This window comes from Sodiomyces alcalophilus, assembly GCF_042370955.1.
Source record: "Sodiomyces alcalophilus JCM 7366 unplaced genomic scaffold ACRALscaffold_2, whole genome shotgun sequence".
NCBI classification, from domain to species: Eukaryota; Fungi; Ascomycota; class Sordariomycetes; order Glomerellales; family Plectosphaerellaceae; genus Sodiomyces; species Sodiomyces alcalophilus.
Window position 1 is genome coordinate 4,602,525 of NW_027263533.1, and position 11,549 is coordinate 4,614,073.

Sequence of the window (11,549 nt, forward strand, 5' to 3'; positions counted from 1 at the left end):
GTAAAGGATTAACGACGTAAAACACGGAACTAAGCGACGCAGAGTATATCTATCTCTTTCTACTACCTATAAGGTAGGCAATCTATTTCTTGGTTTGTAAGCGTAAAGCATATAGGTCGGATCTTTTTGTGGCGTGGCACGGCACGTAGGAAGTAGGTCGGTTTGTCGAAGGCAGGAATCGTGGCAGGTCGGAAAAAGGAAAGCAGGATAAACGGGATTAACTAGATTAATCGGATTAATAGGATTTATCGGATTAACTATAAGTAGGCGGATTAGGCTTGGGCCGATTAGAGGAACGAAGATATTAGGGAAAAGAAGAGTACTAAAAAGAGTAGGAAAAAGAGAGGAAAAATAAGGAAAAGAGTAAGCAGGATAAGCTCGTGGTGACTTTACCGGCAGAAAACGGCAGGCAGGATTAAAAAGGGTAGGCGGTATTAGTAGTATATAGTCTGCTTCGAAAAAGATAACGAAGATATCTAACGCGTACTACTAAACCAGCCATAACTTAATAACCAGCAGGTTAAACTAATCGAAATCGGCACTATTCGATTCGGCTTATCCTAATTAGGCTAATATAGTTATAAGCGAAAGAAATAATAAAGAACTATAAAAGATATAGTCTATAGAAAAGGTAAAAAGCTAAAAAATCGGCAGGACTCCTATAGACTCTTAGCTAGGCCAGACTTATAGGCTAGGCCCTGGGCCTAGTTATCTATCGGCCCTAAAGCTATACGAAGAAGCTCCTGCGCGTATAGCTTTCTATATAAAGAATAGATTAGATTAGGGTCTTTATATATAAAAAAAAGAGGCGGGCAGGGTAAAATCGGGGAAGGGCAGGGCTATATCTATCGGCCCTAAAGCTATATAAAGAGGTCCCCCTTAAGGGTAGCTTTTAAATAACCCAAAAAACAAATAAAAACAAGAGGTCCTGATTAGGTTAATAAAACAGCTTCCGGGAAAAAACAATCCGGCTTTAGGGCGTAATCTAAAGGAAAGCGCGACCCTAAATTCGAGTCCACGAAGACTATAGTCGTGGCCCCCGTTAATTAGAAGACGCGGCCCCTGTTAGGAACTAGAAAAGCTCCCACGGACTCTATAAACGACTTCTGCTTCCGAAAATAACTCTATTACCCTGATTAGGTAAAGGTAAAGGCGGGAAAAGGAAAAAGAAAAAGGGAAAGAAGACAGGAACAGAGGAAAGGGGAAAAGGAGGTAGAAGGAGGGAGGAGGAAGATAGTAAGGAAAAATCCCTTAGCCCTAGAGGCAAATCCACTAACGCGGCCCCTGTTAGGAACTAGAAAAAGCTTATATAATATCACGAATATCTTCTTCTCCCGAAAATAATTACGTTAACGCCTAACTATAAAGGCCCTGCTTTCGCTATACCTTTACTTCTATCACGTTAATTACCTACTATAAAGCTTATATCTCTGCTATCTTTACCTCCTTTTTAAGGGAGCTACCGAATATCTCTTTGATCTATAGCCGGCTTAATAGACTATAATAGCCTATATACTACTATAGGTAGGGGTTTTCGAAGCCGTCGGGTAAAAGGAAAGCTATCTATTTAGGTAGGCGGGTAAGGAGGTTAATAAACGGATCGGTAGTAATGGTCTTTATGGTAGGAGGCAGGCCTATAATATATCGCCGCCCCTCTTCTTCGTCCTTTACCGTATACTTATCGATATACGCCTATATTTTGTCTTCTAAGCCCGGAGGTAGGCGGAAAGGTTAATCGTTAAGCGGAGTAGAGGTAGACTAATCGATAGAAACGGTAAAATCTATAGGAGGACTCCGGATTAGAGGGATGGAAAGGGCGGTAGCGGTGGTAACCGGAACCGGTGCTAGGGAATCGGTAAAGGCGGTAGCAGGTTCCCTTATCACGGAGTCTATAAAAGGACTCTTCGGAACTATAGAGCTAATAGGGCTCTTCTTTTAGGCGGGCGCGGTAAAGCTAGCGCGGGAGCTCTATAGCGGAACGAGAATAGTAGGAATAGCAGAAGGACTCTTTTCCACTATAGGAATAGTAGGCGTAGCGGGCGTCTTCTTTACGGTAAGCGTAGCAGAGCTAATATAGGAGCTCGGCGCCGGAATAACAGGATTAACGGACTTAACGCGCTAGTTCTTCTAAAGCGCGGAGCTACTATAGGAGCTTTTCCGGATTATAGAGCTAACAGGGCTCTTTGTCTTCCTCGGGTATATACGCTAACGGTAGCTATCCTAACTATGGGAATAGCACCTAATTAGGTAAATAGGGACGTGCCGGCCAGGACTCTGCTACGTCTCTCGGGGAATAGGACTCTTCCGTGGAGTTATACTTTTGCCACGGTGGCGGCTTTTCCGACTACTACTTTGGCTACCCGGAATGGAGGGCTGCCTACGTCTAGCGACGTTACTGTTAGTCTAATTAGACGAACAGGAAGTAAACGGTAAAGAGTCTTCTGATCGTAGAGCGTATAGCTCCTATAGGGCTGCCTCGCTTACCCTAAGCGTGACTCTCGCGACGACCTTAAAATAGGAGGTTAACCCGATTAAAAAGGATAGGAACGTATCCTACGCGCGTCCACTAGTATATATCCTCCTTTTACGACGCTAAGGCGTCTTCCTTTTATATTAGGACTATTAATATATAGGTAGTCTCTGCGTCGGATTAGACTATTCTTTCGAAGCAGGCAGTCTCTGCTCTTCCGGATCCGTGGTACTTAGGACCGTTAAACCGGATCTTTAGGATTATTAGTATACAGGCAGTCTCTGCGTCGGGATAGTATATAGCTATTAATAAGCAGGCAGCCTCTGCTCTTCTAAAGCACTATCGGGATTGCCCTTCCGGAGACTCGGGCCCCGGGAAACTGTTTTTAGTGTTTTAGTATATAGTGTTTTTATTATTTTCATTATTATTACTATATCGTATCCGGAATCTGAACTCGTATCGTAATCTTCTTTTTCCCCGTAGCGCGCTATTCTTCCGAGCCTTAACTTAAGCCCTTTGGCCGCTATTAAAGGATAAATCAAAACCGTATCGTAATTAAAGCTATACCGTATCCAAAACTATATTCTAACCGAAGCTATGTCTAAACCTATATCTTATCGTATCTAAAGCTATATCTTATTTAAAGCCGTGCCGTATTAAAAACTATATTAAAACCGAAGCTATATCGTAACTAAACTAAGACTTAAGACTAAAGACTTAGAGGGAACCGAAGACTTAAGGGAAAACCGTGACCGTATCGAGACTAAGACCAACACGTTAAGGCCGTTCGTTTAGGCAGGCCGGAACTACCCTTATGCGTAGGAAGATAGATAAAATCCCCCACGCCGATTATATCCGCCTCCGAGCACTAATTAAAAAAAGGCGAAGCCGTCACTATACAGAACGGCTCCGCTAGGGCTAAAACAAATAAATAACTAACTAACTAATAATAGGCTAGCCGAAGGGATAGTCAGGCTTATCACGGGTCCGTATCTAGAGCTAGGGTCCCGAGGAGACGGTCGCCGGGCCTCTAGAAGGGTCGGTAGTGGTCCGATTAGGGGAACGAATAGCTAGATAGGTAGGCGGGCCTACGGTCGGCTCTTCTGGATCGTCTAGATAACTAAAAAGGGAAGGATAATATAAATTATAATTATAATAGGTAATAGGTGACGATCGTGAAAGATCGGACGAAAAGCTAGCTAGATATAGTGGGTCTATTCCGAAGAATAGCCGTATATAAGACCAGATCTCTAGGACCGCGTACGTGGTCACGTAATATCCATAACGTCCAGACCCGGAACACGGGTCTGCCCCTCTATAATAGAACTATAGCCTTCTAGGTCCTAAACCTAGGTAAGGGCGATAATAATAAAGGACCGTAATAGACCGGGAGGGCTAACCGGACCGGAGCCTAATAGGGCTATAGTGCCTACTCTAAAGGTAAGTCTATTAACCGTATAAGCTCTAAGCGCTAGAAATCCCTATTCTATAAGGATAAGTGCCCCGCGTACTTCCGCCGCGGCCACGATCTCTAGGGCTACTAGATACTATTTCTAGAGTTAGCTCCAGAGGGCTTCTAGGCTAACGACTCGGTTAGGAGGCTTGTGGAGAAGTCCCTTAGGATAGACCGGGACCTATAAGGCGCTATAAAGAAGATTAGGTCCCGGAATAAAAAGAAAAGGACCGCCGCCACTAAATATAAAGTGACCGATAATAATAATAAAGTTAGTGGCGGCGGCGGTAATAGCGATAATAATAATAAAGTCTTTGAGGAGGCGTAACTATATACGGCGTTTAAGAAGACCGCGAAGCTAGAAAAGCTTATAAATGCTTTATAAGGTAAGGCGCTAAACACTATCCGTTACGAGCTATACTAGTTAAAAGCCCCGGCGGCCGCCCTCTTAGTAACTGTATATCCTTTATATTAGTCCGCTATATTAGACGTAGGTACTTTATCCTATATTTTCTATAATAGAAGCAGATTTACGGATTATAGACCGGCCTACCCCGATAACGTTATAATCGCCGGTATTATAACGGTGCCGATTTAAGGATATAAAGACGTTATTATTATAATAGAAAGAACGGCCGGCCCGATAAAGTTCCGGTTAAAAGATATAGCCTACTATAAAGATTTTATTTATAATCTAGTCTCTAATAAGAAGATACGTTAGAACGGCTAGTAATAGGATTAGGAGCCACTAAATAATTATATACGCCGCCGTGACCGATTAATCCTTTATAAGCTAAGTATCTACTATAATTAAACCGTTATAAAGCTCTTTCTAGTTACTAACGCCCTAGCTACTCTTCTAGCCTCGAATCTACTAATCCGAAAAACGATTAAAAGGGTAGCCAGCTAAGCCGACGGTAACCTATAGTATCTCCGGTTAGGGCACGCTGGCCCTAATATAATAAAACAACTAAAGAAGTAGTTATAGGGCGTTAAACTAAAGGGGCCAGGAATAGTAGAGTACGACGCCTACGCTTAATAGAAGATAAGTCGTTAGATTAGCCAGCGGACCTATATAGTTCTAAGCTACGCCGGTAAGAGGTAGGCGATCGATTTCACGGAGTTCCTACTAACTGCTAAGGGCTATATACGGATTATAGTCTTCAAGGATCGATATAGCGGATTGGTGGCCTACTACGTTATAACGTTAAAGAGGGCCTCCGATATCTATATAGTTATAAACTAATATATCTGATAGGTTTAGAGTTAATTTAACCGGTAGGTACGGGTCTTTAAGTGTGATAACGAACTAATATAATCGCTTAAAATACAGGGCGTAGCTAAGGGCTTTGGTATCCAAGTAGAGTCCTCTTTAGCAGAGACCCCCGTATAGAAGGGTGGTGCCGAAGAATCTAGAGCTGCTATAGTGCAGAAAGCATAAGCTATACGAATATATTGATATTATACTTATAATAAGTAATAATCATAATAATAATATAAATATACTAGGTATCGTAAATACGATATCTTAGTTATTACTTAAGCAAATAACGTGGCGTGATAACCGTCGCGTAGGCTGTTAACGTAACAGTCGCCACCCAATCTTTCAGGGCCTTTTGCCAGCCCCGGATCCAGGAAGAAATCCCAGAAGTTAGTTCTTTATATATAAGTAATATAAGCAGTAATCCTACGGATCTACGAATTTAATAGCTTTTACTTAATATTCCTCCCTTCCGCGCGTACAGCCTACTACTCGTAGCTTAATTTATTAAAAGGTTATAAGCCCGGGTTAGCAAAAAAGGAAATCTATTCTTTTCTACTCTATTATTCTACTCGAAATACTAAAAAGACTCCCTGCCTTTTCAGGCTATCTCTTTATCCTCCCTCGGTGGCAGATCCTTATCTCCGACCGTATAAAATCCCTTTATCTCCCGAAGACAGCTAATCGAATCGAGCCGTTTATTCCGATACCACGGTTTAAAGCTCTTTATTCTTCCTAATACGATCGCTAAGAGTTATACTAAGAGGCCAGCTCTTTATTCCTATTCTGGAAGAACTACACGATCGGAATAAGACTTTTTATTATGATCGGATATACTATTTCTTTATTTATAAAGGGACTTTTTAAAAAAAGAAAAAGGATAACGAACATATAGATTAAACGTACCTGCTTTTATAGTTATTATAGCTCCACGAATAATAGCTATAATAATTAAGCCACTTAACCTACCGCGCTGCCTATAATAACAGGATATCGTAACGCGGTATATAAGCTTTTAGTAAAAAGTCCGCCTATAGAAATCCTATTATTCGCTTTAAATAAGCATCGCTTTTCTTCGTGTTACGAGATCTATAAATAGCTTCACTATTTAGACCCATTTTTAGACCCACTTTTCGAAGCTAGGCTAATTAGAATCAGACCTTTAGCTTAGTATTCTTTATTTCTATCCTTTATCGATAACGCAATAAAGAAAAAGGAATAAAGGAAAATAAATAAAAATAATAAAAACAAATCATTAAATAACTCAGTTAATTTTAACCTAAATAAATAATAAAAAATATCGTTCTGCTACTTAAAAATAACTTAACAAGAAACTAGCAAAGAAATTTCGGTCCGGAAGCTCCAGGGTAGCATAGATTATTAAAACTAGACTATAAGAATGCATGCTTACTTTGCTCGTAAAGGAAAATATATTAAAGATATTATAAAGCCCCTTCTAGTGAATCCTTCTATAAAACAGAAGGAGGAGTCTCTAAAAGTAGCTGGCGATATACTCTTTACTCTTTTAGATGGTCCCTTAACCCAGGTTCAAGGAATAAACGAAGCTTTAAAAGTATAGGATAAACTAAAGGATTTATATAAAGTAAAGGGATTCCAGGCCGACTATATCGTCCTGACTTCTTTTTTTAACCTCTCGCCTTTAGAATTCCCTAATCTTAAAGCGTATTTATATAAAATATAAAAGAGACTACTTACCTTAAATCAAAGAGGTATATCCTTTTCTAATAAGGTGATCTTTACCTGTATTCTTAATAGTCTCGATAAAAGGTATAAATCCATAATAGGGTAAATAACTTAAGCTCTCCGTTATAATATCATTAGTTATATACTAGATAAATTAATAGCGGAATTAATAGATACTTTAAGAAAGATCGATTAGCCGTCGAATACCCTCCTTATATAAGGTTCGAAATCATAAAAGAATAACAGTAAAAAACCCTAGAAAAAGACTAAGGGTTTATTCTATAAGAACTATAAGAAGCTTGGCTATACGCCGACTAACTGCTACTTTCTCTATCCTAAAAAAGCACCTAAGAACTGGGTAATAAAGGATAATTCAGGATTAAGGAAAAATACCCAGAATAAGGTAAATAAATCCTAGTCCTCTCGAAAGGATAAGGAAAAGAAAGGAGGTGGAAATACGCGTCTCTCTTAATAAGAGAAGCGTATAATAAACCTTATACTAAAGGTAAAGAAGCAGCACGCCTTAGATACGTCTTTAGAAGAGGAAAACGACGAGTCTGGTATAGTTATTATAATTATAGATTAACAGAATTAACCGTAGGATTAACCGTAGGATTAGTTATAGGAAAAAGAAAAGGAAAAAGAAGAGGAAGACGATAATAAAAACGAAGAGACCGGCGTTATTATTAAAGACGTCCTCCCTCCTTTGTTTCCTCTTCTAGACCGTCCTAATCCTTTTACACAGGATTTAATAGATATAAATTAGGTATTTATTATCTCTTCTAAGAATAAAGATATAAATAATACTAACCTTAATATAGATTAGTTAGTGGAAAAGATTCATAAAATATAAGTAGAAAACAATATTAAATTAGATCTGAATTTCTATGTAGATAGCGGGGCTACGGCGTATATTATTATAAATAAAAGAGTCTTTTCTACTTATAATTCTAAAAAGAGAACTATTCGTTAGGGTTGGGTAAAGGAAATAAAGATATAAGGTGAAGGAGACTGCGTTATAAAATTCGGGGATACTGGAAAGCTTCTGCTTTTAAAAGAGTGCCTTTATATACCGGAAATAGGCACGAATATTATTAGTCTCTCTCGTCTTAATAGTGAAGCTCGCGGTCTTACTAGAAACAAAAAGCTCTTATTATTTAATAATAAAGAGCCCCTCTTTCTTTATATAACGGCTCTGCTTTATAACGGGCTATACTAGGCTATAGCACGGGCATTATCATATAGGGGGGTTAAGTCTTAGAAAATAAATATAATAAATACTAGAAAAAACATAAAGAAACTGTTATAAAGAGGTATTTTACCTAAAGAATAGTCTTAAGACTTAACTAGAATAAAGAGGTTTTAGAGGTTTAAAGAATAGGCTTTAAGGAAATTAAATAAATAAAGAAAGGGGTTAGTTAAACCTTAATAAAGAAATAATATAATAAAGAAACCTTAACCTCTTTAACCTTAAGAAGAGCTTTATAAACAAAGAGACCGTAATAACCGTCGAAGGACTACCTATATAACTGAAAACATAATGCTATGGCATAATAGGATAGGTTATATTAACCCTGTTACCTTAAAAAGTCTTTATACTAATACTCTTTAAAAAGAATATAATATAACTAATAAAGAGTTAACTAAAATACAGGGCTATAACGCCTATAAGAAGAGTAAGTCTATTATACTTACGAATAAAGATTTAGTTAATAAATATAAAGACTTTTCCTATTTAGAAAAGGTTTATATAGATCTTTACGGACCAATTAAACCTCTTTCTTATAATAAGAAGCGTTGGATTTTGTTTATACTAGACCGTTCCACCCAGTTCCTATAGGCATAACTGCTCTTAGATAAGTCTAAAACGACGGTAGTTATAGCTATAAAAGAGTGGAAAGCTTAGGTAGAAAATAATAATAATAATTATAATCATAACAAATATCACTTCTTTATTAAAGAAGTAGATACTAACAGTGGAAAAGAATTTAATAACGGCTCTTTTTAACGCCCCTTTACAGGTATAAAGCATAGTATAAAGCCACCGTACACTCATATAGCTTAAGGCTCTGTTAAACGAGTTATAAGAACTATAATAGAAAAAGTTCGAGCTCTTCTTTTCCACTTAGGGCTACCTCGATACCTTTAGGGTAAAGCTATTCTCTTAGCTCTTTATATATATAACAGATCACTAAATTCAGCTCTTAAATATAAGAGTCTATTTAAGCTTTTATAAGGTCAGAAACCTAATATTAATAATATACGGGTTTAGGGTTTTCTTATTTATTATAAAAATAACGACCCGAATATAAAGAAACTAGATATAAGGGCACTTCGAGGTGCTTTAATAGGTTTTAATAACTATAACTATAAGGTTTATAACCCAGTAACTAGAAAGATTGGTTGGTTTCGAGACGTTTATGTCTTAGAGAATCAGTTTCTTTACTCTTCTTTAGATAACTATAATAATAACTATACGCCTAAAAACAATAATAACCTCCCTCCTTATATTAATACTCAGGTATATAATTAGGTTTCTAACCGCGGGCCTTATTAACTCGTTAAGTATAATAAAGGAATCACTTTTAGTAAAAATACCGGTTAACTTTTATAAAATATTCCTTCGTGCGTTGCGAAACGTTCTGTTAAGTCTATTTAACCCAAAAAAAGAATAATAATAAACAAAAGAGTCTACGGGCAGCGGGCTATAAAGTTCCAGCTATTAATAGTAATAATAATAATATAAACTATAGCCCGGCTAATAATAATAATAGTAGCCAAAGTACTAGGCTAGAAGTCCAAATACCTTTAGAACCATTAAAACCGGACTATAAGGATTTAATATCCTATAATAATAGTGCGCACTTGCTATATTATATAAAAGATATAATACTTAGAAACCTATAGTTTTAAGAAAATTCCCTATTTCTTTTAACTATAAATTCGATTATCGAACCAGCTACCTATAAGCAGGCTATAAACTGCCTAGATAAAAAGAAATAGATAGACGCGGTGGTAGCAGAAATATTAGAACTCGAAAAGAGAAAGACCTGAGACTTAATAAGTATAAGAAAAACGCCTAATAATTATAATAAAATAAAAGAAGACTACCATGTACTAGGAGGTCGTTGGGTCTTCAGAATTAAATATAATAGCTCTGGCGAAGCTATTTAATATAAGGCTTAGTGGGTTATTCAGGGGTTTAATCAGGTTCTAGGTCTTAATTATCTAGAAACCTTTTTAACTACCTGCCGGCCAGAAAGCTATAAATTAGCTTTAATACTAGGCGTATCACGCGGCTAGAAATTCAGGCAGTTCGACGTTAAAAACGCGTTCGTTTATACTGATATAGATACCCTAATATACGCTATATAACCTATAGGCTTCGAGAAACAAGATAGCTTAGAAAATAATAAAAATAATAATAATAATTATATAACACTCTATAAGCTTAATAAAGCTTTATACGGGTTAAAACAAAGTCCTAGACTCTGGTATAATTACCTAGTTAAAATATTATCTAAACTAGGTTACCGGGTCTCTGAATATAATAACGGACTTTTTACCTTTTATAAATATAATAAAATCAAAAGAATAGAAGAACGAGCTATTCTTTTATGCCACGTTAACGATATAGTGGCTCTAAGCCCTTCTAAGGATACTTTAGACCATTTCTTTAAGGAGATATCTAAAGATATTATACTTAAAGACTTAGGTGAAATAAATACCTTTCTAGGCAATATAATAAATATAAATAAAGATAATAAGACTCTTCCTATAAGTTAGTTGCCTTATACTAATAAGATACTTAAAAGGTATAATAAAGGAAGTCTGAAGAGGGTTAATACCCCTTATATACATAAGAAGGTCCTAGTACTAAATCCTGAATAAGCGTTAACTAATAATATAAATAAATGCTAATAGGAAATGGGAGCTTTATTATATCTAGGCTTATATTTAAGACCAAATATAACGTACATAGTTAATTACTGTTCTGGCTATATAAGTAATCCCTTATAAGACCACTTTACTGCGTTAAATCGAATCTAAGCTTATATAAATATATATTCTAATATCGGTCTTTTATATAACTGTAATAAAGAAGACCTTAGTCTTTACGGTTATTCTGATACCAGCTTTTTAGATATAATCGAGGATAGAACCTTGACTTTAGGATATATTTACTGCGTGGGAGTAAATAACCCCGTTAGTTAGACCTTAGCTAAAAAAAAAGTCGTTGCTTTATTAATAACAGAGGCTAAATATATAGCTCTTATAGAAGTTCTAAAGAAGGAATCTATCTTTATAATCTATGTAAAGATATACTATAGAATCTAGGTCTAGATTCTAATATAAAGGGTAATACTACTAATAATAATAATAATAATAATAATAATAATAATAATAATAATAATAATAATAATAATAATAATAATAATAATAATAATAATAATAATAATAATAATAATAATAATAATAATAATAATAATAATAATAATAATAATAATAATAATAATAATAATAATAATAATAATAATAATAATAATAATAATAATAATAATAATAATAATAATAATAATAATAATAATAATAATAATAATAATAAGAATAATAAGAATAATAGAACTCTTGAGATTCCTACTATCTTAATAGATAGTGAG

The 11,549-nt window shown here is 35.9% G+C and overlaps 1 protein-coding gene across 1 annotated transcript; it reads left to right on the top strand.

The window, feature by feature from the left end:
• Positions 1–1,609: 1,609 nt before the first annotated feature.
• On the top strand, positions 1,610–4,005 carry ACRALDRAFT_1068967 (uncharacterized protein; the record flags this gene model as incomplete). Its single annotated transcript, XM_071017620.1, has 10 exons — positions 1,610–1,718; positions 2,022–2,053; positions 2,248–2,397; positions 2,655–2,698; positions 3,424–3,508; positions 3,630–3,678; positions 3,725–3,730; positions 3,811–3,823; positions 3,856–3,910; positions 3,946–4,005. The coding sequence occupies 10 exons, from the start codon at positions 1,610–1,612 to the stop codon at positions 4,003–4,005; spliced, it is 603 nt and encodes a 200-aa protein (XP_070877754.1).
• Between the last annotated feature and the right edge of the window lie 7,544 nt (positions 4,006–11,549).